At 51.2% G+C, this 23763-nt stretch overlaps 1 protein-coding gene across 1 annotated transcript; it reads right to left on the bottom strand.

Moving 5' to 3' along the window:
• Positions 1–897: 897 nt before the first annotated feature.
• Positions 898–11192, bottom strand: TMEM61 (transmembrane protein 61). Its single transcript, XM_079933154.1, has 3 exons — positions 10701–11192; positions 6430–6779; positions 898–1422 (listed from the first exon to the last, which is right to left on the bottom strand). The coding sequence occupies exons 1-3, from the start codon at positions 10713–10715 to the stop codon at positions 1146–1148; spliced, it is 642 nt and encodes a 213-aa protein (XP_079789280.1). The 5' UTR covers positions 10716–11192; the 3' UTR covers positions 898–1145.
• Positions 11193–23763: the final 12571 nt, after the last annotated feature.

Raw genomic sequence — 23763 nt, 5'->3', positions numbered from 1 at the left:
GCAGAAGCAGGGTGTTGGGAAAGGCAGCTACCGAGCTGGTCCAGGCCTAAGTGGGGGGAGCCGAGGCCTGGAGCCCAACCAGGCCTGAATGAAAATACCTTGATTTACATGAAAAACCTTTATTCTCGGTGATTTTTACCTCTCTGAGGCTCAGTTTCCACACCTGTTGAGTGGGGCCACCACCTGCAGCAGAGAGGCCTTGAGGATGTGAAACAACAGCAGAGCCTGGCCCAGTGAATGGTAGGCCCTCAGGGAATAGTGTCCCTACACAGCTGACTGAGCCCCAGGGCTTTGAACTCCTGCTGGCTGAGTGCCCCTGGGAAGGTTACTTAGCCTCTCTGGGCTGGTTTTCTCATCTGTGAATGGGATATGACACTGTGAAAGCAGACCCTTCTGCCTATCTGGAATATAAGAAGAGGTATCGAGCTCCCTGTCACAGGAGGCATAGAAGCAGAGGCACCTGGTGGAGGGGGTTACCTTTACTAACAAAATCTAACAATCACTGCATACTTAAGAGACACCAGCATTTATTGTCTGATGCGTTAGCACTGAGCCTGCAGGGTCAGTGTGATCTCATAATGTCAGCTGTTATCTCATTTAATCCTCAAAACTCAGCTCTCTAAGGTAGGGGCTGGTGCCTTTGTCATTCCCAATTCCCATTTTACAGATGAGGAAACTGAGGCAGAGAGAGGTAAAGTCACTTGTCCAAGGTCACTCACCAGCTGGTACCTGGTGGAACCCAGGCACAGGTGGTCTGAATTCAGAGTCCATGTTCTTTTGGTTATAAACTCAGTGTGTTCCCTTGGGCCAGTCCTGGCTCTGCCTCTGGGCCCCAATTTTCTCATCGGCACAATTTTCTCATCGGCACACTGTCAGCCACGTGAGTGTGCTATCTTGGACGTGCCGGCCCAGCTGGGCCCCGAAGACTATAGCCCCACCAGTGTCACGTGGGGCAGAACCACCCAGCTGGGCCCCGGTGACCCACAGAATCATGAGAGAGAATGAAATGGATTTATTTCAAGCCATTTGTTACACGGCAATAGAAAAATAAAACAGCATTCAGCAACATTGAGTGCCTGTTGTGTACCAGGCACTGTACTAGACGCTAGAAGAAGCCCATCATTTGTTTCTGGCTTCTAGGCCCGCTAGAAGCCTTTAACTTCCTCCCCTGCAGTCTGAACCGGGCCTGGGCAGGAGCATGCAGCCCCAAGTGTTGTCTCTCCAGAGAAGCCACCGTCAGCGAGGATGAGGCTCTCGTAGCTGGGCGGAGGCAAGGGGGGCTGGGCCCCAAGCAGGGCGTCCCCCGAGGCACTGTGCTCCGGGTCTTCCTCCACGGGGTATGCAGGTGATGTCAGGGGCCCCTCAGCCAGTCGGCAGTGCAAGACCTCCTCGTAAGTGGGAATGGCAACCACCTCTGGGGTCCTACAGGGACAGAAGAGAGGCTGTGAGCAGGGGGTGGGGCAAAACCCTACCGCATGCCAGGAAGAGAGCGAGGAAGGCTGTAGGCTCCCCAGGGCCCCATAGACACAGCTGAAGCTTGACATCAGCCGGCCCCTGCCAACCTCAGCTCCCCCAACTGCACCCTCCCTGTGCTATAGTTAGTTCTCCATACAGTTAGTTCCCCACATGGGCTCACCACACCCTCTGTCTCCTCAGTTCTCTCAACAGGGAAAGCCCTTCCCACCTCCCTCACCCCTTCCCTGCTGGTCAATCCCCACTTGGCCTTTAAGTCTCCTCCGGGGAGCTCTCCTGACCTCCCCTAGCAAATCTCCCACTCCCTCCTCTGGGTCCCCACAGTGCTCTCCCTTCTGTCTTGACCCCAGCTGGTTGTCCCCTAGGGCAGGGACTGACTTTGGGTGTCCAGGGATTGATGCTTGGGGATGTTTGTTGAAAGACTGAGTGACGATCGATGGGGAGAAGGACTTCCAGCTTACTGTAATCATCTCCCTTACAAAATCTGGAGTTGTGGATGCTCAGGGCGGGATGCAAGACCTCAATTCCCCTGCCCATCTGGATGCTTGGGGCCTTGATATGGTAAGTCCACCAAGTGATTACCTCTACTTGCATACCTCCAGAGACAGAGAGCTCACTATCTACCCAGTCAACCCTATCTATCTCTAAAGAGCTTGGCTTTCCTGTGACTTTCCCCCACCTCCCCCAAATGAACCACCCTGGAGGGACTTGAGGTACAGACCAGATCCTCTGAGGCTCCTCTGACCAGGCTCTGCCCACTAGATTCCAAGAACAGGTCACTTGCATCCCAGCCACACCAATGCTGATGGGAATGAGGCTGGCCCTCGGTCCTCCCAGGGCCCTGGGGGGGTCATCTCTGGGAAGTCAGGGCTCCTTCCCCTCCTGGGACCTTGGGGGTGGGAGGGTCACTGATCCTCTGTCTGGACTGCTTTTGCTTCGGGAAGATACTGCCAGATACGGAGGTTGACTAGGTGACCTTGGAGGTCCCCTCCCACCCCAAGTGGCTCGAGGGCTGGCTATGAGTCAGCACTGGCTGGTTCACCTCCCTGCTCAGCCACATTCTCGGTGGGAGATCATGGGTCAGTAACTCTATTAACCTAGGCCCCAGTTTCGCCATCTGTAAATGGGGACGATAAGGGCATCTACCTCACACGACCGTATGAAGATTACATGAGGTAATACAGGGACACTTAGCACATGCTCCATAAATGGGAGCTGGTAACAAAATCTCAAAGGTCTCCATGAGGCAGGGGTGTAGGTAACAAAAGTTATCACAGATCTGCTGCTAGCAGGAGCCACACAGGCTCAGAGAGGCTGTCACTTGCCCAAGGCCATCAGTTTGGAGCCAGCAGCAAGTTAGTTCGATCTATACCAGCCTGTCTAGACAGGGGAAGACCGATGGCAGGAGGCTGGCCAGAGGACAGACAGGTGGTGCAGGGGTCTTCGCTCCAGTGGTGATGGGGCAGCTGTGCCAGGAATCTGCTGCCCCTCAGGTGGGCACCCATCACCCCCGTGGACATGGCCCTTCTATGGGCAATGTATCTTCTCAGCCCACGGCCACCACAGCCCTAAGAGCAGCCCACTGGGACCACGTGACCAAGGTCATGGAGCAGGTTGTGTGCCAGTCTGATGGAGGGCACCAGCCAAGAGCCCAAGCTGGGCTCCCCTTCCAGTGCTTTTGCAAACTTCTCTCACAGACCCTCCTCCTCCGGAGCCCAGGAGCCCTGCAGCTGAGAAATCAGATAAGGGGTCTCACCCGCCTCTGACTCCCAGCATCCTTTGAGGTGAGGGCAGGCAAAGGATATTGCTCCTGGAGGTAGGCAAACTAGGTTCAATTGCTGTGTGACCTAGGCTATGTTCACAGCCTCTCTGAGCCTTTCTCCTCATCTATAAAATGAGGATAACAATTTCCATTTTGTAGATTCAGGGAGAGGGAAAAATGGAAAATGCATTGACAACGCTCAGGAAAATATGGGTGATTAGGCTTCCAGAACCCCACATCTCCTGCCCTGCTCACCTCCCAGCCACGGCCCTGCTGCTCCCTACTTCTCCAAGCCCCAGAGACATGAGTCAGGTTTTGGGTATGCCTGGGGCCGCTCCAGCAGGCAACAGCTGGCAGAGCAGGGCACAGGTGGCAGGTGAGATCAGACCACAGCAGGAAGTTTGCTTCGAGGGCAGAGGTGCAGTATCCCTCATGCCACCTCACCTAGCCAGCTGGGCCCACCCGGCCCCAGGTTGCCAGAGTCATGGTCCAGCAGGCTGGAAACTTGGGGAACATGAAGTTCAGGGTGACCATATCGCACACTTCAGGGGCAGGCCCATTTGTGGTGTATTCTGGATGTGGCCCCCTGCAGCCGTGTGGGGCGGGCTGGCCACTGTGGTCCCCATGCACAGGACGCTCCACCGAGGCTGGGGCTCACCCCACTCTCTGGAGCCTGGGGGGGACGTGAGATCTGAGCCTGGCACCAGCTCTTCCATGACTCAGCTGAGTCAAGCAAACACAGTAGGGAAAGGGGACAGGGACCAGGGATGAAACACTGCCCAACACTCAAGCTCTCTAATCTTATTTCACTTTCATGACAAGCCTGGGGGTAGCAGCCCTCAGCCATTGCACAGGTGAGTGGAGGCCGCACTCCAATGAAGCGGCAAAGCCCCAGCTCTGCCTGCTTGCAAAACCCAAGCCAACTCCACCCATCACACCTCCCCCAACCCTGACCCCTAATCTCTCCACACCTCAGCTTTCTCATCTGCAAAATGGATCTAATCCTTACACTGCCTCATGAGCAGTGAGGCTCAAATCAGGAGGCACCAGAGCACATCATAAAATGAAAGTGCGGGAAGAACAGCAAACTTTGCAGTGAATACACCTCCCCATCTATCATCTCATCTGAGCCTAACAGCAATCCTAGGGAAAATTCCAGGATTGACAGAGAAAGAACTGGACATGGCTCAGAGTCTAATTAACAGGCTCAAGAATACAGAGCTCAGAAAAGAAAGAGCAGACACTGAAAGCCTCGTGTCTGACTAGACCCACGCTTTTTCTGCTGTACTTACTGAGGCGTCGGCGGGGGTTGAGGGGGTTGGTCCCAGGAGGCCTCCCATCCAGGCACCTCATTTAGGGCTCACACTTAAGATGGGAGCCCCTGAGAGGAGGTGTTTTGTCTGTTTCCTCCACTGCTGCATTGTCAGCGCTCTGCGTAGTTAGGTACTCAGTAAATATTGGTGAAACGCAGGAAAGAATAAGCAGATGAATAAATGAGGAAACTGAGGCCCCAAGAGAGAAATGGACCTGCCCAAGTCATCAGCCTAGAAGGCCTTTCTCTCTAACCTAGAGTTACCTGCAGAGAGCAAGGCCCCTGGGGGCAGGGACAGCTGAGTGGCCTCCCCATGGGGCCCAGATGCTGGGCTCTCAGCAGGAGGGCCAGGGTGGCTCAGCCCCAGCGACAAGAAAGAGCCATTAGCAGAAGCAGCCTCTCCAACATCCAGCCACCCCAGCTCTGAATCTAAGACCTGGTCTCTGAACCTGATGGGCCATGAGCACCCCACAGCCTCCTGGGTAGGCTCCTCCCTGGCCCGGCTGGGAATGAAGGCCAAGTGGCCCCACCTGACAGATGCAGCTATGTCCCAGACCCTGTTGGGTCAACACGGCTGTGTCTACAGACAACACCTACCTTCTGTGCTCAGGCCAGGCTGGGCGGGGAGGGACAGGCTCCAGTCCAGAGCACCCCGAGGCCTGGTCTGGTTCCAACTGACCATTAACCGACTGTGTGACCAGGTAGGTCACTGGTCTCTCTGAGACCCAGGTTTCTCAACTGAGAAGAGTCCCCAAGGCCTTGCCCTTCCCTCTAATAGTCAAATTAAGGCCTGACCATTGGATTAAGGGGCTTCTGTTGAATACTTCATTGTCTGTGACCTCAAGGAGTCACAGGCCAGTAGCAGGGACTAATCTGTTACTTTCTTTAACTCAGAATGCATTTTTCCCTCTAACCAAGGGAAGAAGGGTGCCCACGTCCGAGGCCAGTTGCCAAATATATGGCTTAACCCTTAGTACATGCAAATCCAGTGCTTACAGAGTGGTGTGGGGGAATGCACACTTCACAGCCAGCAGGCTCTGCTACTTTCTAGCTGTATAACCCTCACCCTCTTTTTCTGTAAAAGACAACAGTAATTCTTACCTTGCAGGTAGGTTAGACTGAGGAAGATGTATGCAGGCCCCTGAGGTGCCTGCCCAGCTGATACTTGGTGAATGAGTAAGTACATAAGAGCATGTAGATACATGCATTCTCAATAGGGCAAAAATTGGTTCTTGGACTCTTGCTGATACTGTGTTTACATATAAAGCACAAATATACATACAGACCAAATATGTAGTATATCTGTGGTATTAACATTTCATGGGGGAGGATGAAGAAAAACATGCCTAAAAAGTCTCCTTAGAGGGAATGATAATGAAAAAAAAGAGAAATATTGTCCAAATGCAAGGTTTTGTCTCCATTCCCCACCTCACCCCTGGGCCTTTGCACACGCTCTTCTGCTTGCCTAAAACTCTTCTCTCCACCTGATCTACTTGAGGAAAAGTTGACATTTGTTGTGCACCTACTGTGTGCCAGGCTCTGGGCTGAGTTCTTCATATACATCATCTCATTTAAGTACTATACAGGCATTTGCTACTATTGTATGCTGAGCTCTGCTGCCACCTCCTCCAAGAAGCCTTCCTGGATTTCTCCATGTCCCCACAGAACCATGTCTGTCCTCTTTCACAGCTTTAACTACTCTGATTTGTCAGAGTCTGCCTCCGTCGAGGGACTTTAAACACTTCCAGGAGTGCTGATCAGCCTCCAAGACCCCAGGGCATAGGCAAGGCCTGGTCCAGAGGAGAAACCCCATGAAAGTGTGCTGAGCATGCATGATGATGTGACAGTGCCCCACCTGTGGCCTCCACCCAGCCCTGCTGACCTGCGGCTCTCCTTCTCCAAGGGCTCCACAGTGAGGTAGTACAGGTCTCTGGAGAGGTGATATGAGTCCCATCGAGGCGGCCCCTTGGTGTTGGCCTTGACAGACCACAGCAGGCTGAGGAGCAGCAGCAGGCCACCTGCACCGCAGCAGAAGAAGCTGACCGACCTGAACAGGGGACCGGGGGCCTCAGGTTCAGGGCGTGCTGTGGGCAGAGCCGGCTGGCTGGGCTGGGCACCTGCATCTTCTTCACTCCACCAGGCGAAGCAGAGCGTCCCGGCCACCAGAACCACCATGCCGGTGACCGTCATGCAGTAGCACAGGGTGGAGGCCACACGGCCCCTGTCACATGTCTGGACACCGAGAAGGAGAGAGAAGAGGAAACGGGCCCCGTGAGAGGCCTGTTGGGTACCAGAGACTGGATTTTAGTCCCCTCTGCCTGAGGTCACTGTGCAAACTCAGAGGGGTCATTTGACTTCTCTGTGCCTTAGTTTCCTCATCTGTGAAATGGAGATGATGCTCCCAACTTTGCAGGGTTGTTCTGAAGGCCACAAATAATGTGTCTCAAGTTCCTAGCACCACACCTGGGACCTGGTAGGAGCTCAGTTCAGTGTGGCTGGTTCACTCCAGGACTCCCCCCGGACTCAGAGGCCTCCTCAGCCTGGTGTGTATGAGACTCCCCACTGCAGGCTGGGAGGGAGAAGCGTGAACGCTGTGGGGTCCACCAGGCCTGCCAGGAGAGAGGCTTGCTGGTTACGCCTTGCCTCACTTCACCTTGGTCACAGTCTCGAAAGGTCAATGCTCTTATCTCCGTTTGACAGAGGAAGACGTTGAAACTGGGGGTGGGTAAAGGAGCTAGTGGGAAAGGGGCATTGAGAAGCCTGAAGTTGAAATTCATGACACAAAGCAAACCTTTGTGCAAAAAGATGTTCACCATGGCCTTATTTTTAATGGTTATAATTTGGAAAGAGCCTAAATGTCCAACTATAGGGAAAGGGTGAGTAAACCACGGCATAAACCCTAGATGGAATATTCATGACTCATTTTTCAAAAAGCTCAGCACAAATGTTTAACAACGGGGTAAATGCTTATGATATCTGACCTTTTTCAACTTAGTTTGCCAAATTATGTGCACAGTGTTATCTCAATGAGGCAAAGACAAAATGCCCAGGGGAAAAAAAATAACTGGCAGGAACCCTGGCTCCAGATTATGCAGACAGGAAGGGGCTGTCCCCAAAGCCAACCTCTAGGCTGCTGTACACACTGTTCCCTCTGCCTGGTAACTTGCGTCTCCCCTCCCAGCTCAGCTGGGCCCTCACCTGAGAAGTCTTCGCTGGGGACACTCTAAACTTGGAGTCCCCTGGGCCTTCTTGGACCAAGCTTTTATCCTGCCTGTTTGGTTTCTCCTTTGTTTATTGTCCTTACCAGACAGGAAGCTTCCTGGGGGCAGGGTCTGTATAGGCCCTGTTCACTGCTATAACCCCCAGTGCCTAGCACATAGTAGCTGCTCTATAAACATTTGTTGAAAAAATTCTCCTAAATGAGAAACAGTGTTGCTGAATAAACCTTGTTGTGTGAAAAGCCCCTCTTGCAGTTGGGAGGGGCTGGGAGAGGGGAGGGAACAGCTGCTATAGCACCCAGCCTTGGAGGCCGGTTTTAGTCCCTACATTACAGCTCACCAGCCGTGTCCTGGGGTGAGCCTCTCAACTGCTCCGGGCCTGTCTCCTCACCTGTACAAAGGGCAGGCTCTCTAACAGGCAGCTAGCGGAACTTACAGAGGGCCCCTCTCCTCTTCCAAAAGTTGAGCCGGTGAAGGAGGGGGCTGGGGAACTCACAGACCTTAGGAAGACTTCAATCGTCAGCCTTACAAATGCGGACTTGCCCAGCCTAATGTGGTGCATCAAATGATGCCCTGCTGTGCAACCATTCAAAGGCACACTCCTCGGGGAGCTGAGGAGTGTGGCAGTTCAAGATCTAGTAGGTGAGCCTTTAGATTTCAAAAGGGCATGTTCCCAGATGTGTTTAAAAACGTGTGCGTGTATGTGTGTGTGTATGCATGTGAGAGAGAAAGAGAGAATGTATACATGTAATGCTCGAGGAGTGGACCCCAATCTTTCTGAGCCTCCAGGCCACCAGAAGCATTTAGAAAAATGCCACTTGTAAATTACCTTCAATTCTCTTCCTGTGAATTTGTCTATGGGGCAAGGCCTCCTGTCTCCAGCTCAAGGCATTTTCTGGGGAAGAGAAAAAGAACCTGACTACACTCTTTCCAAAGTCAGACAGCGAGGAGAGGCTGTCAGAAGGAAAAGCTGGAGAAATCAGCTTGGGGGGGAAAAAAAACACAGCAAATCTATAACGGTAACCCTTTGCCTGTATATTACGGCACTTGACAGTTCCGCTTCATACCTGGAATCTCATCCGACTCACCACAACTGAGGTGGATGGTCAGGGCAGGGAAAGAAATTCCTGTTTTGCAAATGAGGAGACTGAACCCAGAAAGGTGAGGGACTTCGCCCAAAGCCGTATACAGCCGTGTGTCTCAACCCTTGCAGAACTCACTCCTGAGTAAGGTAACTCACGATGCTTTTAAATTTCTATAAAAGCAATAGTTCCTCATTGTGGAGAAAAGGAGAAAACCACAGAAGAGAATAAAAATGCAAAATACAAATCATCATTAATGCTGCCCCACAGAGATGAGCATGATCTGCAAGTGAATGCTTCCTTTCCAGTCCTCCCTTGGCCTGCATAGCTGATGATGGCGGCAGCAGATGTGTACTGGGCCTTTACAGGCGCTGGGAACCACATCCAGCACTTTACAGGTACCTGCCGTCTTAATCCTGCAACAGCATTATGTCCTGAGGACACTGGAGCTTCGAGGGCGACAGCTTGCCCAAGGTCAGTGCCAAATTTGAACCAGGTCTAGTCTGAATCACGTCCCTGTGTGTGCATAGCTAGATCCATCTGTATTTTTCAGTATATAAAGTTGAGACCGTGCCGTGAATAGATGCGTTTGTAAATCTTCAGCACAGGCAGATCCCACCTTCTAAAATGCTCTGCCCTCCTTCCTGATTCAAATGCTCCCAGACCTCAGACAAGCCCCTGGAGTTCCCCTTAGCATGTTCTCACTGGATGCTGTCATCTCCTTCTGTGTGAGTCTCCCTCCCTCCACGTGGAGCCACCATGGGCAGGCAGAGCACACAATGACCCACCACCCCCGGGAGATGGAAGGTGTCAACGTCCGCTGGATGAAGGACAGCCTGTTCTGTTGTGAGGTGGTCTTCATTATTTTTACAGATCGGGGCTCTGATGGCTTATGGGAAGGGTGTCCTGCCCTAGATTCCCCTGGCCCATTTCAGAGACGTGGTCTTCAGGCAGTTTACTCACCCTTCACAGTAGTGTACCTGGACCCTGGTGGGGGAGGAAGAAAGGGCTCCCTGCCCTGGAGGGCATAACCCCAGCCCCGGGCAGGGAGGAAACGTCTCTAATCCCAGAGGAGTCCCGCTCCCAATCTGGCACTCAGTCAGGCTGCCAGGCTGGCCCCTCCTTCCAGCTCCCTCATATCCCCCCCACCCATGCACCCAAACTCCTGGGGTCCCCTACACCTGCTGCTCCTGGGGAGCCCTCTGTCCCCATTCAGGGCCCTCATTTCACACCCCCCTTCAAGACCCATGCCAAATACACCTCCTCCCAGAAGCCTTTCTGCTGCTGCCACCCCACCTCCCACCAGCCAGAGTTATCACTGCCTCTGACTATAGCCACTCTGTTAGCTCTGTGACCTTGATCAGGCGGCCCAACATCTCTGAGCTCAAATTCCACAACTTCCTGGGGAGCAAGTTGTGAAGATGAGGTGGCAAGATGGCAAACAGTGACACAGCTTGACAGAGAGGATGGACCCTGGCTCTGACACGGGGTAAGTTACCTAGATTCTCCATGCCTCAGTTCCCTCCTTTGTAAAATGGGCACAAATAATATCGTACTATCCCTGCTACCAACAGGGGAACTTTAGGTGCCAGTTTTCTGTAAAGAACTAAACCATCTGAACAAGAAGTGTTCCAAACCATCTTCGTGTAACCCCGGGTAAACTGAGGCTCTGAGCGCCATGGTCCAAGGCCACCCAACAAGTTAGAACACAGGAGGAGGCTTGGGTGTTCAGACTCTGCTCACCAAGTCACTGAGGTCAAGGTGAAGGGAAGGGGTCCGGGGGGGGGGTGGTGCTGGATTAGGAGGAGCCGAGATGCTCCCAAGGGCGGGGAGAGAAGGAAGCTTATACCCACCTTGCGCGCAGCCATCGCGCTGCAGGGTCAGGCGTGGTCCCGGAGCGGGGAGCCTGGCGAGCCGAGCGGAGTCACGTGAATGCATGATGGTTGTCGCGCCCGTGGGCAGAGCGAACCTGGGAAGGGCGGTCTCTCTGGTCTGCAGGGGGCGCCCGGCGTTAGAGGTGGCCCGGCGACCGTCCCCCAGCCCAGCTCTCCGAGCCCGCAGAAGCGCTACGGTCCGGCTCCGGTTCTGGTCCAGGGCGTCTCGTCCGCCGCCGTGCGTCCCGTCCGATCGCCGCCCCGACCCGGTGGGAGCGGTGCAAAGCCCGCTTCACCGCACAGGGTCTCGGCCAACCGAGGGGCGCGTGGAGTCCGACTTCGCTGTCGACTCCGGTGATGATCACCCCCTAGCTCCCGCCCACGCTTCGGGCTTGGCCGACTGCGGCCGGGACCCTGGGCTCGGGCTCAGGGCGCGGCCGGCCCCACCTCTCCTCGGATCTGCGTCCTCGCGGCCGCAGGGCCTGCGGAGACTCCAGGGTGGCGCGGCTCCAGGCGGCTCCAGGTGCCACGCCCGACATTAAAGCGACAGCGCGACCTGGGCTGGCGGAGGTCGGGGTTTCCCAGCGCGGGGGGAGCCCTTAACCGGAACCTCCCTGGAACTGTCGGGAACCCGCAGTCCTTGGGGCCATCCCGCCCCCACTACTCCACGGGGGCGGGCTTGGGAACCGGACACTAACTCTTCTGAGAGCCATCGGCGCTCAGTCTGAGAGGGCTGTGAAGCCCAGGCCTCCTCACTCCCATTCTACAGGAAGGGAAACTGAGGCCCAAGGAGGGAAAGTTACTTGACTGTTTACCGCATACTCCTTGACAACTGGCTTTTTCTTCTCACAGCAGTCAATCGGACAGCAAGCCCTCCCGGGCCCTCCAGGCTCTCACATCCCCAGGAGGAAGGCATTCTCCGAAATAACAGAAGGCATTTAAGTGCTTCCCCAGCCTCTAAACGAGTGAAGTCGCTGACCCAGGCAGGGAGAGGCCAGGAGAGGGGGGCTTGAGAGCAGGGCCTCCCACCTCCTGTGTGACCTTAACCTCTCTGAACCTACTCCCTCCTGTGTCCAAGGAGGGCTGAGGACCCCAGCTCACAGGTCTTCCGGGATTGAATGAGTTAAGCTGAGCAGGTTAATAGAGCTCAGCCCTTTCACAAGTGCAGGCAGGAGGCAGATTTTATGGACAGGTGCTTTAGGAGCCTGGAGAAGGGTCAGCGTGTGTGCTTGTGTGACGTCTTCTCTGGGAGGACACCTGTTGTAGAAGGTAGGAATGGGGCGGCAGCATCCAGCATGTGCAAAGGCTGGGCGAAGTCACAGGCAGGTAAAACCTCGACAATTTCATGTGGGTCCAAGGGAGGTGGTTCCGGACCAGCTGGGGTCTGGGTTTTGTTTATGTTTCGTCCTGCTCCTCCAACAAGCCAGGGGACTGGGCGGATTCCCCTCAGCCACGGCCAAGGATTCCCCACTGAGCCGGTGGCGACCAACTCCCCGACCAACCCAGGGACACGGGGAGGTCAGAGCAGCCTGTCCAGTGGAGATCTGAAGCTCAGCGAGGCGGAACCACTGTCTCAGAGTCACAGAGCAGGTCAGCGCCAGGGCCCAGGCCCCCAATTTTTAAACTCCTTGTCTCTGAGGAAATATGCCACCTGAGAGTTTTAGCATTCTCTAAGCACCGACTCCTCTGACCGGTGAGGTCCTTTTACATGTTATCTCATTTCATCTTCACTGTGTGTGTGGTCTATGTAAGCGTTCCCATTTTACAGACAGAAAACTGAGGCTCAGAGAGGGGCAAAGGCCTGTGCAAGTCTAAAGAACTCACAAGTGGCTGAGCTGAGGTAGGGATCAGGTAGACCTCAAACCAGGACCTCGTTCAGCTTTGCTCTGCTTAATCTGGAGGTGGGGCCAAGCAGCCTTCTCGGTGCCCTTGTGGGCCTGCTCAGGGGGGATATGAGTGAGCAACTGGAGGCTGTGAAGCTGTCAGCTCCACCCATTTCTCCAGGGACAGGCATCCATGCCGGTGTGGGCCTCTCACCGATCCAGACTCTCCTTCCCCAGGGCCACAGGTCACAGGCTGATAAGGTTGAGATCAGGGCCTGGGCACACACCTGACCCTGCTGGAACCCGAGTCCCCTGGCCCAGGCTGGACACTCACATCCTGGAGGTGGTGGCCTGGTTGTAACTTCTGTCCTGACTCAGCCACTTCCAGGCCGGAAGATTCTGGCCACGTCCTTCTCTTTAAGCTGCTGTTTCCTTATCTATAAAATGGAGACAATGGTACCTCCTTCCCAGGGTAGCTATGAGGGCCTCATAGTTTAGTAAGACCTTACCTATGAGGAGCTGGCTTGGGTACGCTCTCGTATTACAGGATGGTTCAGTTTGTGAATCTCCCCTAGTTGATGGGGACCACCCTGAGGGCAGGGACCAGATGTGACTTGGTGCAGGGCCCAGCCAGACCCAGCAGAGCCAGGACCAGAGGAGACTGGGACCGGGTGTTGATTCGAACCTGAGGATCTGGTCCAGTTCTTCTGGCTCCATCTTCCTCTTCCCCACTTTTGGGGGCTCTGGTCCCAGCCCCCGAAGTCTGCCATGATGCCCAGGCACTGTGGGGACCATGCAGGCTTGGGAATACTTGCAGGTCCTTTCTGAACAATCAGCCTCAGGCTTTCCTGGCACCACCGGGCAACTCAGAGCAGAAAATGGGTCACCAGCCTTTGCCTCCAGGTGTGGGGGAGGGGACTACCACTTGCACCCACTTACTGGACGTCAACAGTCAGTGCTTTTCCCATTGAACTGTCACTTCAGTCAATTCATCAAGGCTGAGAGAGAAATATTGATACCTTCTCAGGGTCACACAGCTGATAAGTGGGGGGCTGGGAGTGGGGAGTGGCAGAGTAAGCGCTGAAATCCACATCCGCCTGAATCTTCCACACCCACATGTACTTCTCCTTTTTTGCCACACCGGCCCTTCCTCAGTTACAGCCTGGGCTGCTGCTACCCACCCCTTGCTGGCCTCTCTGACTTCAGGCTCTCTGCCCATCATCAGGCACCAGCTTGAGCTTCCAAAGCAGCATCCCAGTAAGTCCCTCACCTGCCTAAACTTTTCAGTGCTTCCCGCTGCCCTCAGAATAACAACACCAGCTTCATTTCCTGCACTCCTCCCATGCCACTCCTGAACTACTGTCCACTGTGCCCCAAGCACAATACCACACCTTTGCTACAAAGGCCCTCCCTTTTACCAGCTTCACCTGGTGAGCTCATACACTTCCCTTAAGACAGGTCACAGGTCACCTTCTCTGGGTGATGTCTCCTCAGTGTCCCAAAGAAGAATTATCTGGTCCCTCTCCCAAGCTCCCACAGGACTTTACAGATTCATCCATCAGAGCCCTGGGCACGCTAACAAAAGTAAAGTCACTGCCTTCCCTACCTCTTTTCCAATAAAAAGAAATAGCTGGACATTGCAGAAACGATCAATAAGTTAAAAGAAATCAGAATGTCCCCCTTCACAGATAAAAACCAGTCTCCAACCCTTAAAGGGAGAAAAACATTTCCCTAAGTGCAGAAACCATATGACCCCTAAAGCCTAAAATATTAATTGTCTGGACCTTTACAGACAGTGTTTGCCAGCCCCTACTGTAGCCGCTGGCTCAGCCCTATCACTAGTGCGCTGTGCAGTCCTGGGCAAATGATGGTACCCCTCTGGGCCTCCTCACTTAGAAAATGGGGATAAAATGTCCCTCCACAGACAGATGCTATATTTATTCTCTATTGCTGCATAACAAATTACCACAAACATAGCAATTTAAGATAACACCTGTTTATTATCTGTAGGTCAGAAGTCCAGGTAGGTTCAACTGAATTCTGAGCTGAGGGCTTCACAAGGCCAAACTCAAGTCAAGGTGTGGGCTGGGCTGGTCTCTTATCCGGCAGCTCTGAGCAAGATTCCTGCTTCCATGCAGAATCCTGGTCCTTGTGATTGTAAGACTAAGGCCCATTTTCCCCCTGGTGGGGACAGCTCTCAGCTCTCAGAGGCCGCTTTGAATTTCTCTGCCTTTTCTGCTACCAGTGGAAGAAAACTCTGCTTTTAAAGGGTTCCTGTGATTAGGTTAGGCCCACCCAACTCTCTATCTTAAGGTCAGCTGATTAGTAACCTTAATTACATCTATGAAATTCTTCTTGCCATGTAACCAGAGGGCAAATGTTATGAGGGCCATGGGAGAATTCTGCCCATTACAGGTTCTATGCCAGGGAGACAGAGCATGTGAGCTATAAACCCTCTCGTTACAGGATCAGGTCCTCCGTGCCAGGTGCTGGACACAGAGGGCAGGACACATGGAGAGGCAGTGTTCACAAAGAATTAGGAAACAGGCCAGACTGTGGCGAAAGCTTGCCTTTGAATGCCCCAGGATTTCTAGGTGGACCGACACAGAGGTGTTGCAGAGGTGGCGTTTAAGCTGAGCTGGGATACAGGTAGGATTTCAACAGGCAAAGAAGGGACTGGGACTGGGGGTAGGGAAGGGCCACCTGCTCAAGGCACAACACTGATTACCAAAGGTTACAGCATTCTTGTGTTGACAAAGGGCATATTTTTAAGCTTTTGTATAAACAAGCCTATTAAGGATTATCAACAGACTCAAAGTTAGCATCCATTAACTATCTACCAAATACAAGATGCTGTGTTAGGTACATTGTATACTTAGGTCATTTAGTCCTCCAAGAGCCCTACATGGTAGGAAATTTTTAATAGCTCTATTGAGATACAATTCATGTACCATAACACTCACCCATTTAAAGTGTACAATTCAGTGGCTTTTAGTGTATTCACAGAGTTGTGCATCTATTACCATAATCAATTTTAGAACATTTTCATTCCCCCAAAAGAAACCCTGTACCAGGACTTCCCTGGTGGCACAGTGGTTAAGAATCCGCCTGCCAATGCAGGGGACACGGGTTCGAGCCCTGGTCCGGGAAGATCCCACATCCCGCAGAGCAACTGAGCTGGTGCGCCACAACTACTGAACCTGCACACCACAACTACCGAAGCCTGCGCACCTAGAGCCCGTGCTCCGCAACAAGAGAAGCCACAGCAATGAGAAGCCTGCGTACCGCGATAAAGAGTAGCCCCCGCTCACCACAACTAGAGAAAACCCAAGCACAGCAACAAGACCCAATGCAGCCAAAACTAAAATTAATTAATTTTAAAAAATTCTCTCTCTCTCTCTTTAAAAATAAAAAGAAAGAAACCCTGCACCCCTTAACCATTATACTCCTAATTCCTCCATTTCCCCCAGCCTTAGGCAATGACTGATCCATTTGCCCATTCTGGATATTTCATATGAATGGAAACATATAACATGTGGTCTTTTGTGTCTGGCTTCTTTCACTTGCATACTGTTTTCAAGGTTGATCCATGTTGTAGCACGTAGCAGTACTTCATTCCTGTTTATTGCCAAATAATATTCCATTGTATGGATACAGAACATTTTGTTTACCTATTCATCAGCTGATGGGCATTTGAGTTGTTTCTCCTTTTTGGATATTATGAATACTGCTGCTGTGAACATTCGTGTACAAGTTCATTTCCCTCGGGTGTACAACCTAGGAGCCAACTTGCTGGATCATATGGTAACTCAATATTTAGCCAACTGAGGATAAAGTAGGAATTTTGGTCTCCACTTTGGCATTGAGGAAACTGAGGCTCAGAGAAGTTAAAACAGCCACCCAAGATCAGAGAAGAGAGCAGGTTTAAACTCAGGTCCATCCAACACCAAAGCTCTCTATCTCCTGCCTCTGGATAAATATATAAGATAGTACAGAGGTCTCTTTTAACCATTCCCCTCTTAAAATATGGATTTCTTGGATAGGGTGGATAAGGATCTTTGTCGGTTTTATCTGATATGTCCAAAAAGTTCCAGTGCCTCAAAGAGGCTAGACACATAGTAGGTGCTCAGTACACACTTGTTAAATGAAGGGCAGAATGAATAAGTGTAGATGATTTAAAGCCGGGTGAGTGGGGTTGTGGAAATTTTCAAGATTCCAGACTTGGTGCCAGGATGAAGTTTTCAGACTCTGAGAGCCCGCTGAAGCCACCCTACAAGGAACATGCTCTCCCCCTGCAGTCAACCTTGAAAGGCCATTGTCTCTAGTGGCCCCCTGGGTTCTTGGAATTCTGTGCCTGGGAGATAGTCTATTCATGGAGAGGCAAGGAGCTGCGTCCTCTGAGTTCATGTTCCAAAAAAGGAAACTGCTGTCTGTGGGTAAGAAAAGGATTAGAACCTCAAGGCCTCAGCTTCCTTGGAAGGCATGTTCTGCCCAAGTGAGACGGCCCTGGGCTCTTCTGGGGCCTCTGTTCTGGGCGGGCTGAGACTGGGCCAGCAGCCCTGGAGCATGGGGAAGATGCTCGCCAGTCAGGGGAGGAAATCTTGTCTGGAAACTGAAACAAAGTTCTGTGGATGCAGGGCTGGCAGCAGCCTTGACTCCAGAATGACCTCTGGGAACAGACACATAAAAGGACGCAGATTCTGGGAAAGAGCCAGCTGTTCCCAGAGATCCCGAGAAAGATAGAGCAAGTCCTCCTGTCAGTGGGGAGAATGATTCTCAATGGGCTGAGGTGGGGCGTGAGGGAAGAGAGCTGCCCTCACAGATAGGAGGGGCTGGTTTGGGTCCTGACTGTGACTTGTGGCCTTGGCCAAGTCTCCGTCCCCTCTCAGCCTCCGTTGCCCTACCTATAAAAAGTTGGGAGTCCTTTCTGGCTCTGGGACTCTATTCCGAGGCTTAATTCTCTTTCTTCTTCTCCTCCTTCCTCCTCTGAATTGGACTCACTAATTCCATGCCAAGTCTAATAGAAATCCTAGACTCTGTTCATAGAGTCAGCACTTTCTTTGCAGGTATATAGAGGCTCTTCTGGAATCATCTCCCTCTAGCCCAGGATTTCTTTCTCTTCTTTTTTTCTCTTTTAATAAAGATCATACTGTTTTATTTATTTATTTTTATAAATTTTATTTATTTATTTTTTGGCTGCGTTGGGTCTTCGTTTCTGCATGCGGGCTTTCTCTAGTTGCAGCGAGCAGGGGCTACTCTTCGTTGCAGTGCACAGGCTTTTCATTGTGGTGGCTTCTCTTATTGCAGAGCACAAGCGCTAAGCGTGGGCTCAGTAGTTGTGGCATGTGGGCTCAGTAGTTGGGTCACATGGGCTCAGTAGTTGTGGCTCATGGGCTCTAGAGCGCAGGCTCAGTAATTGTGGCACATGGGCTTCTCATTTCAGTGTCTTCACTTGCTGCAGAGCATGGGCTATAGGCACGCAGACTTCAGTAGTTGTGGCGTGTGGGCTCAGTAGTTGTGTCATGCGGCCTCAGTAGTTGTGGCTTGCAGACTCTAGAGCGCAGGCTCAGTAGTTGCATCATGCGGGATCAGTAGTTGTGGCTCACGGGCTCTAGAGTGCAGGTTCAGTAGTTGTAGTGCACGGGCTTAGCTGCTCCACAGCATGTGAGATCTTCCCAGACCAGAGCTCGAACCCGTGTCCCCTGCATTGGCGGGTGGATTCTTAACCACTGAGCCACCAGGGAAGCCCTAGCCCAGGATTTCTGAAATGCCCCATTTCCTGCCTCAGCTCCTACCTCCTGTGCGAACCCAGCCCCATGCAACCAATGCCTGATGTCCCATAAGAACCTCCCCCCAGCCCATTCCAACCAAATCACCACTTCCCTCCTAAGATGCTCTGTCTCCCGTGATCAGTGAATTCACCCAAACAAGGACACCAGCTGCAGCAAAGCAATCACTCACTACCCTTTCTGGGTCTGGTTTATCAACAGTTCAATGAGAGGTTGCCCTTGACAGTAGCTAAGGCTGTTGACGGGCCTGAATGCTCTGATTTTACTCCAGATCTGTTATTAGCCTGCAGAGTGACCCTGGCCAAGTCATTCCTCTCTTTGACCTCAGTTTCCACATCAGTAATCGAAGAGACTGGACCAGATACGTTTTGGACTAGGGGAGGCGGAAAAAGCACTGACAGTGGAGGCAGGAGCTCTGGCTTCACTTAGTCATCAGTTCATCTTGCCACCCTGGACTGGGTGCTCCCTTCTCTTCCCAGCAAGCACCGATCACTACCTACCTAGTCCTGTGCTTCGCCAAGTGTGCCCTGGCTTCCTCTTCTCCACTACCTGCACAGGAGGGCACCGCCACCCCTGGAGAAGGACTATATGGCCCGGTGCCACCCCCCACAAGCCCTGGGCAGGGGTCTGTGCCCCTCACCCCCTTTGGTGACCAGATGTCCTCCGACCACACTGGATGGAGCACAGCATGCTTCGGCCCTTTCTGCGTTGTCCTAGACAACCTGGTTCACTGCCATGGCTTCAGTTACTACTGGGTGAGCCAAAAGGTGCGTTCGTTTTTTTTCCGTAAGACGGCTCTAGTAGCACTTAGTTGTCTTTAACTTCATTCAGAACGATTTTGTTAGATTGTATGTGACAGCTGTCATATCAGTGTACAATAAAAAAAAAGACTTACCAAAATTGGTGAATTTTTGTGTAGCCATTTTAATATTGAAGATGGAAGAAAAAAAGCAACATTTTTAGCATGTTATGCTTTATTATTTCAAGAAACGTAAACATGCAACTGAAATGCAAAAAAAGATTTGTGCAATGTATGGAGAAGGGGCTGTGACCGATCGAGCGTTGTCAAAAGTGGTTTGCGAAGTTTCGTGCTGGAGATTTCTTGCTGGACGATGCTCCACAGTCGGGTAGACCAGTTGAAGTTGATAGCGATCAAATCGAGACATTAATTGAGAAAAATCAACGATATACCACGCGGGAGATAGCCGACATGCTCAAAATATCCAAATCAAGCGTTGAAAATCATTTGCACCAGCTGGGTTATGTTAATTGCTTTGATGTTTGGGTTCCACGTAAGTTAAGCGAAAAAACCCTTCTTGACCATATTTTTGCATGCGATTCTCTACTAAAACGTAATGAAAATGTTCCGTTTTTAAAACAAATTGTGACGGGTGATGAAAAGTGGATACTGTACAATAATGTGGAACGGAAGAGATCGCGGGGCAAGTGAAATGAACTACCACCAACCACACCAAAGGCCGGTCTTCAGCCAAAGAAGGTGATGTTGTGTATATGGTGGGATTGGAAGGGAGTCCTCTATTATGAGCTCCTTCTGTACAACCAAACGATTAATTCCAGCAAGTACTGCTCCCAGTTAGACTAACTGAAAGCAGCACTCGATGAAAAGCGTCCAGAATTAGTCAACAGAAAACGCATAATCTCCCATCAGGATAACACAAAACCGCATGTTTCTTTGATGACCAGGCAAAAACTGTGACAGCTTGTCTGGGAAGTTTTGATTCATCCACCATATTCACCAGACAATGCACCTTCGGATTTCTATTTATTTCGGTCTTTACAAAATTCTCTTAAGGGAAAAAATTTCAATTTCCTGGAAGACTGTAAAAGCCACGTGGAACAGTTCTTTGCTCAAAAAGATAAAAAGTTTTGGGAACATGGAATTATGAAGTTGCCTGGAAAATGGCAGAAGGTAGTGGAACAAAAGGGTGAATACGTTTTTCAATAAAGTTCTTGGTGAAAATGAAAAATGTGTCTTTTATTTTTACTTAAAGAACTGAAGGCACCTTTTGGGCCACCCAATACTTCTAAGCAGATATATCTCCATATGCAGCCTAGAACCTCCCCTCTAAGCCCCAGATCCCCTGCCCTGGATTTCCAACACCACGTGGCCATAACCTGAGCATCCTCTTGAGGTCCCAGTGCCCATCCTCATTCCCTCTCCTCCCCACACTGAGACTGCCAGCTCTACCCCAGGCCTCCTCATCTCTCCCCGAGACCCTGCATCAGCCTCCCTGCTGGCCCTGCCTCCTCTGTCCAGTTCATGCCCCTCGTGGCAGCTAGAGTTTCCACTCTGAACTCTATTCTGATCATGCCATTTCCCTCTGCTTGAGATTCTTTAGTTTGTCAGAAACTCAGCGTGATTAAGGTTAGGCAAGTATCAACTTAGGGACTTTCCTGGTGGTCCAGCGGTTAGGACTCTGCACTACAAATGCAGGGGGCCCGGGTTCAATTCCTGGTTAGGGAACTAGATCCCGCATGCTGCAACTAAGAGCCTGCATGCCCCAACTAAAAAGAATCCGCATGCTGCAACTAAAGATCCTACATACCGCAACTAAGACCCGGCACAGCCAAATAAATGAATAAATAGATTTAAAAAAAAAAAAGAATCAATTTAATGTTAGGGCAGTGGACCATCTCAAGTAACCGTGAAAAGGGCAGGAATGGAGGTCAAGGTGCCTTGACTCACATACCAGTGAAATTCTCACTTGAGGTTTTGTATTTCTGCTTTTCCTGGTATGTTGGTTTCATTCTCTCATGACACTACTTTCCTCCACGGGACGGGCAACATGGTCACCTGTCACTCCCGAGGCTTATCCTCTATTACCACCAACACCAGCTACCACCTTTGGGTCTAGGTTTAAAATATCCCAGGGGACTTCCCTGGTGGTACATTTGTTAAGAATCCACCTGCCAATGCAGGGAACACGGGATCGATCCCTGGTCCGGGAAGATCCCACATGCCATGAAGCAACTAAGCCCGTGGGCCACAACTACTGAGCCTGAGCTCTAGAGCCCGTGAGCCACAACTACTGAAGCCTGCGCACCTAGAGCACGTGCTCCGCAGCAAGAGAAGCCACTGAGATAAGCCCACGCACTACAATGAAGAGTAGCCCCTGCTCGCCGCAGCTAGAAAAAGCCGGCGCACAACAGCAAAGACCCAATGCAGCAAAAAAATAAATAAATAATAAAAGAATAAAAAATCCCAGGGACTATCAGTTGAGTGAGGTGCCCACCCCTGGATCAGTCAACTGTGGCTAGGCAGTGGGGCCATGTAGCAAAGAAATGCCCACCAAAGGCCCATCCCCGTGTATACCTAGAGGTGGGAAAACAGCCAGGCAGGTAGTCTCCTGACTGATGCTGTCTACTGCAAATGGCTCATCATTCATTTTAGTGTTCATTTTATTTTTAAGTTGGGCTCACACGCACCTTTGAGAATTTGATCAAAGGCACAGACATCCCTAGAAAAATAAACATCCTTGCAAAGTTTTGCACGCAATTTCAAGAGAATCGTAGACCTTCTGAAGCACAATTTATGAGCCTCGAATTAAGAACTTCTGCATTGGAATAAAGCCCTTTGCCTGGTGTCCAAGGCCTGGCGTGATCTAGTCTCACCTCTCTGCATTGCCTGCTTGCCCCAGAACCTATTGTTAGCTGTGCCTGGCTCCTCACATGTACAGGGTACTTCACATTTTAGTTGGTAGCCTCCATCCCCACATCACACTTTCAACTCATCCTGCAAAACCCAGCTCATGAGTCATCTCCTCCAGGAAAACATTCCTGAATCCAGTCTACCCAAGCTGAGTTTCCAGATTGCCTCTAGATAGCCCCAAGCATCATTACAAATAATTTCTAGTAAGGCTTGAAAAAATCTGGAAACTTTCCAGACAGTAACAGAAGCATAAAGCACAGACATTGATAAAAAGCAATTCTTGACCACCTATTAATGGTCTGGGTGCCATGGGGCCAATCCAGCCCACCTCTTGTGTTTGTACAGCCTGGGAACTAAGAATAGTTTTTACATTTGTAAATGTTGGGAAACAAATCAAAAGGGGGGTAATATTTTGCGACAGATGAAAATTATATGAAATTCAAAAGCCAGTGTCCATAAATAATGCGTTATTGGACACAACCATCCTCATTCATTAACATATTGTCCATAGCACGATGATGGCAGAGTTGAGTAGCTGTGATAGAGACCATATGGCCCACAAAGCCTAAAACCTTTCCTCTCTTGACCTTTACAGAAAAAGTCTGCCAACCTCCATTCTGGGCAGCCCAAACAATTACCACATTTTATTGACAGTAAGATGTCATCAATCATATGACACCATTTGTTTGTGTATCACCAAGAAAGAGATGCTGTCAATTAGACCATTACAATGACTCCCCATATCAGAGATGTGAACATCTGGAGGGAAAATGCCTCTTGGAGTTGATTAAATAAATTGTTCTTCAATGCTTATTATGTGCCAGGCAATGTGCTAGTTATTTTGTATTCATTTTTCTGATTAATAATTCTTAGTTATTCATTATCCCTAATGAAACATTTCCCAAGAACAAAGAACTGTTATCTCTGTGTTATGGAAGAGAAAAATAGCTCAGAGAGGTGAAGTAACTCGCCTAAGACCACACAGAGGAGTCAGAGCAGTCTGACTCAAAGCCTGACCTTTTCCACTCCACCAGGTGGCACTCTAAACCAATGCCTATACAGACCCTCCACCCCTTCCCCCTGAACTCTGTGCTTCAGCCATAATCATAGGGAACAGAATGCTCTCCTGCCCCTAAGCCTTTGCAAATGCTGTTCCCTCCACTGGCACACCCCTTGCCCTTCTCACTCTTTCCATTCCAGCCAATGCATCACTTTCCAGAGGAAGCCTTTCCAGATTGGATGAGTGCCCTCTTTGGGGCTCCCAGTAAAGTACCAGCTAATCTCTCTATTTTTCCATGACCAGACCACGTTCCTCAGAGACAGGGACTTTCCAACCCTACAACCCGTACCTGGCTTCATGCAGAGTTGAGATCTGGTACATGTGAACTGCATGACTGAAGGAGGAATGGATGGACGCCTACACCAAGCACAAGAGGATAAACATTTTAAACTATGCAACGGTCCACTTGGTCCTGGTTCTTAAAGCCAGCCTCGCCCCCTATACCTCCCACACTTTGCAGACCCTAAAGGTGAGCACTGAGCACAGCTGGTGCTCCAGGCAATCGCTCGGGGCCCTTGTGTCTCCCTGAGCCACCTCAGTTGAATGTCATCTCCCCAACACTGCCCCCTTGGTCCCTGGGACTCACTCTGTTCTCCACTTCTTCTGTCCCTTGTCTGCCGGCCCAGCAGCACCTCACTTCCTGTCGCTCAGACATTGCTGCCAAGATCCCAGGGGCCAATCACAGTGATGCTGTTAAACA

Source organism: Stenella coeruleoalba (assembly GCF_951394435.1).
Source record: "Stenella coeruleoalba genome assembly, chromosome: 1".
In the NCBI taxonomy this organism is placed as follows: domain Eukaryota; kingdom Metazoa; phylum Chordata; class Mammalia; order Artiodactyla; family Delphinidae; genus Stenella; species Stenella coeruleoalba.
The sequence above is the reverse complement of the archived record's forward strand: the minus strand, read 5'-3'. Positions and strand labels throughout refer to the sequence as shown.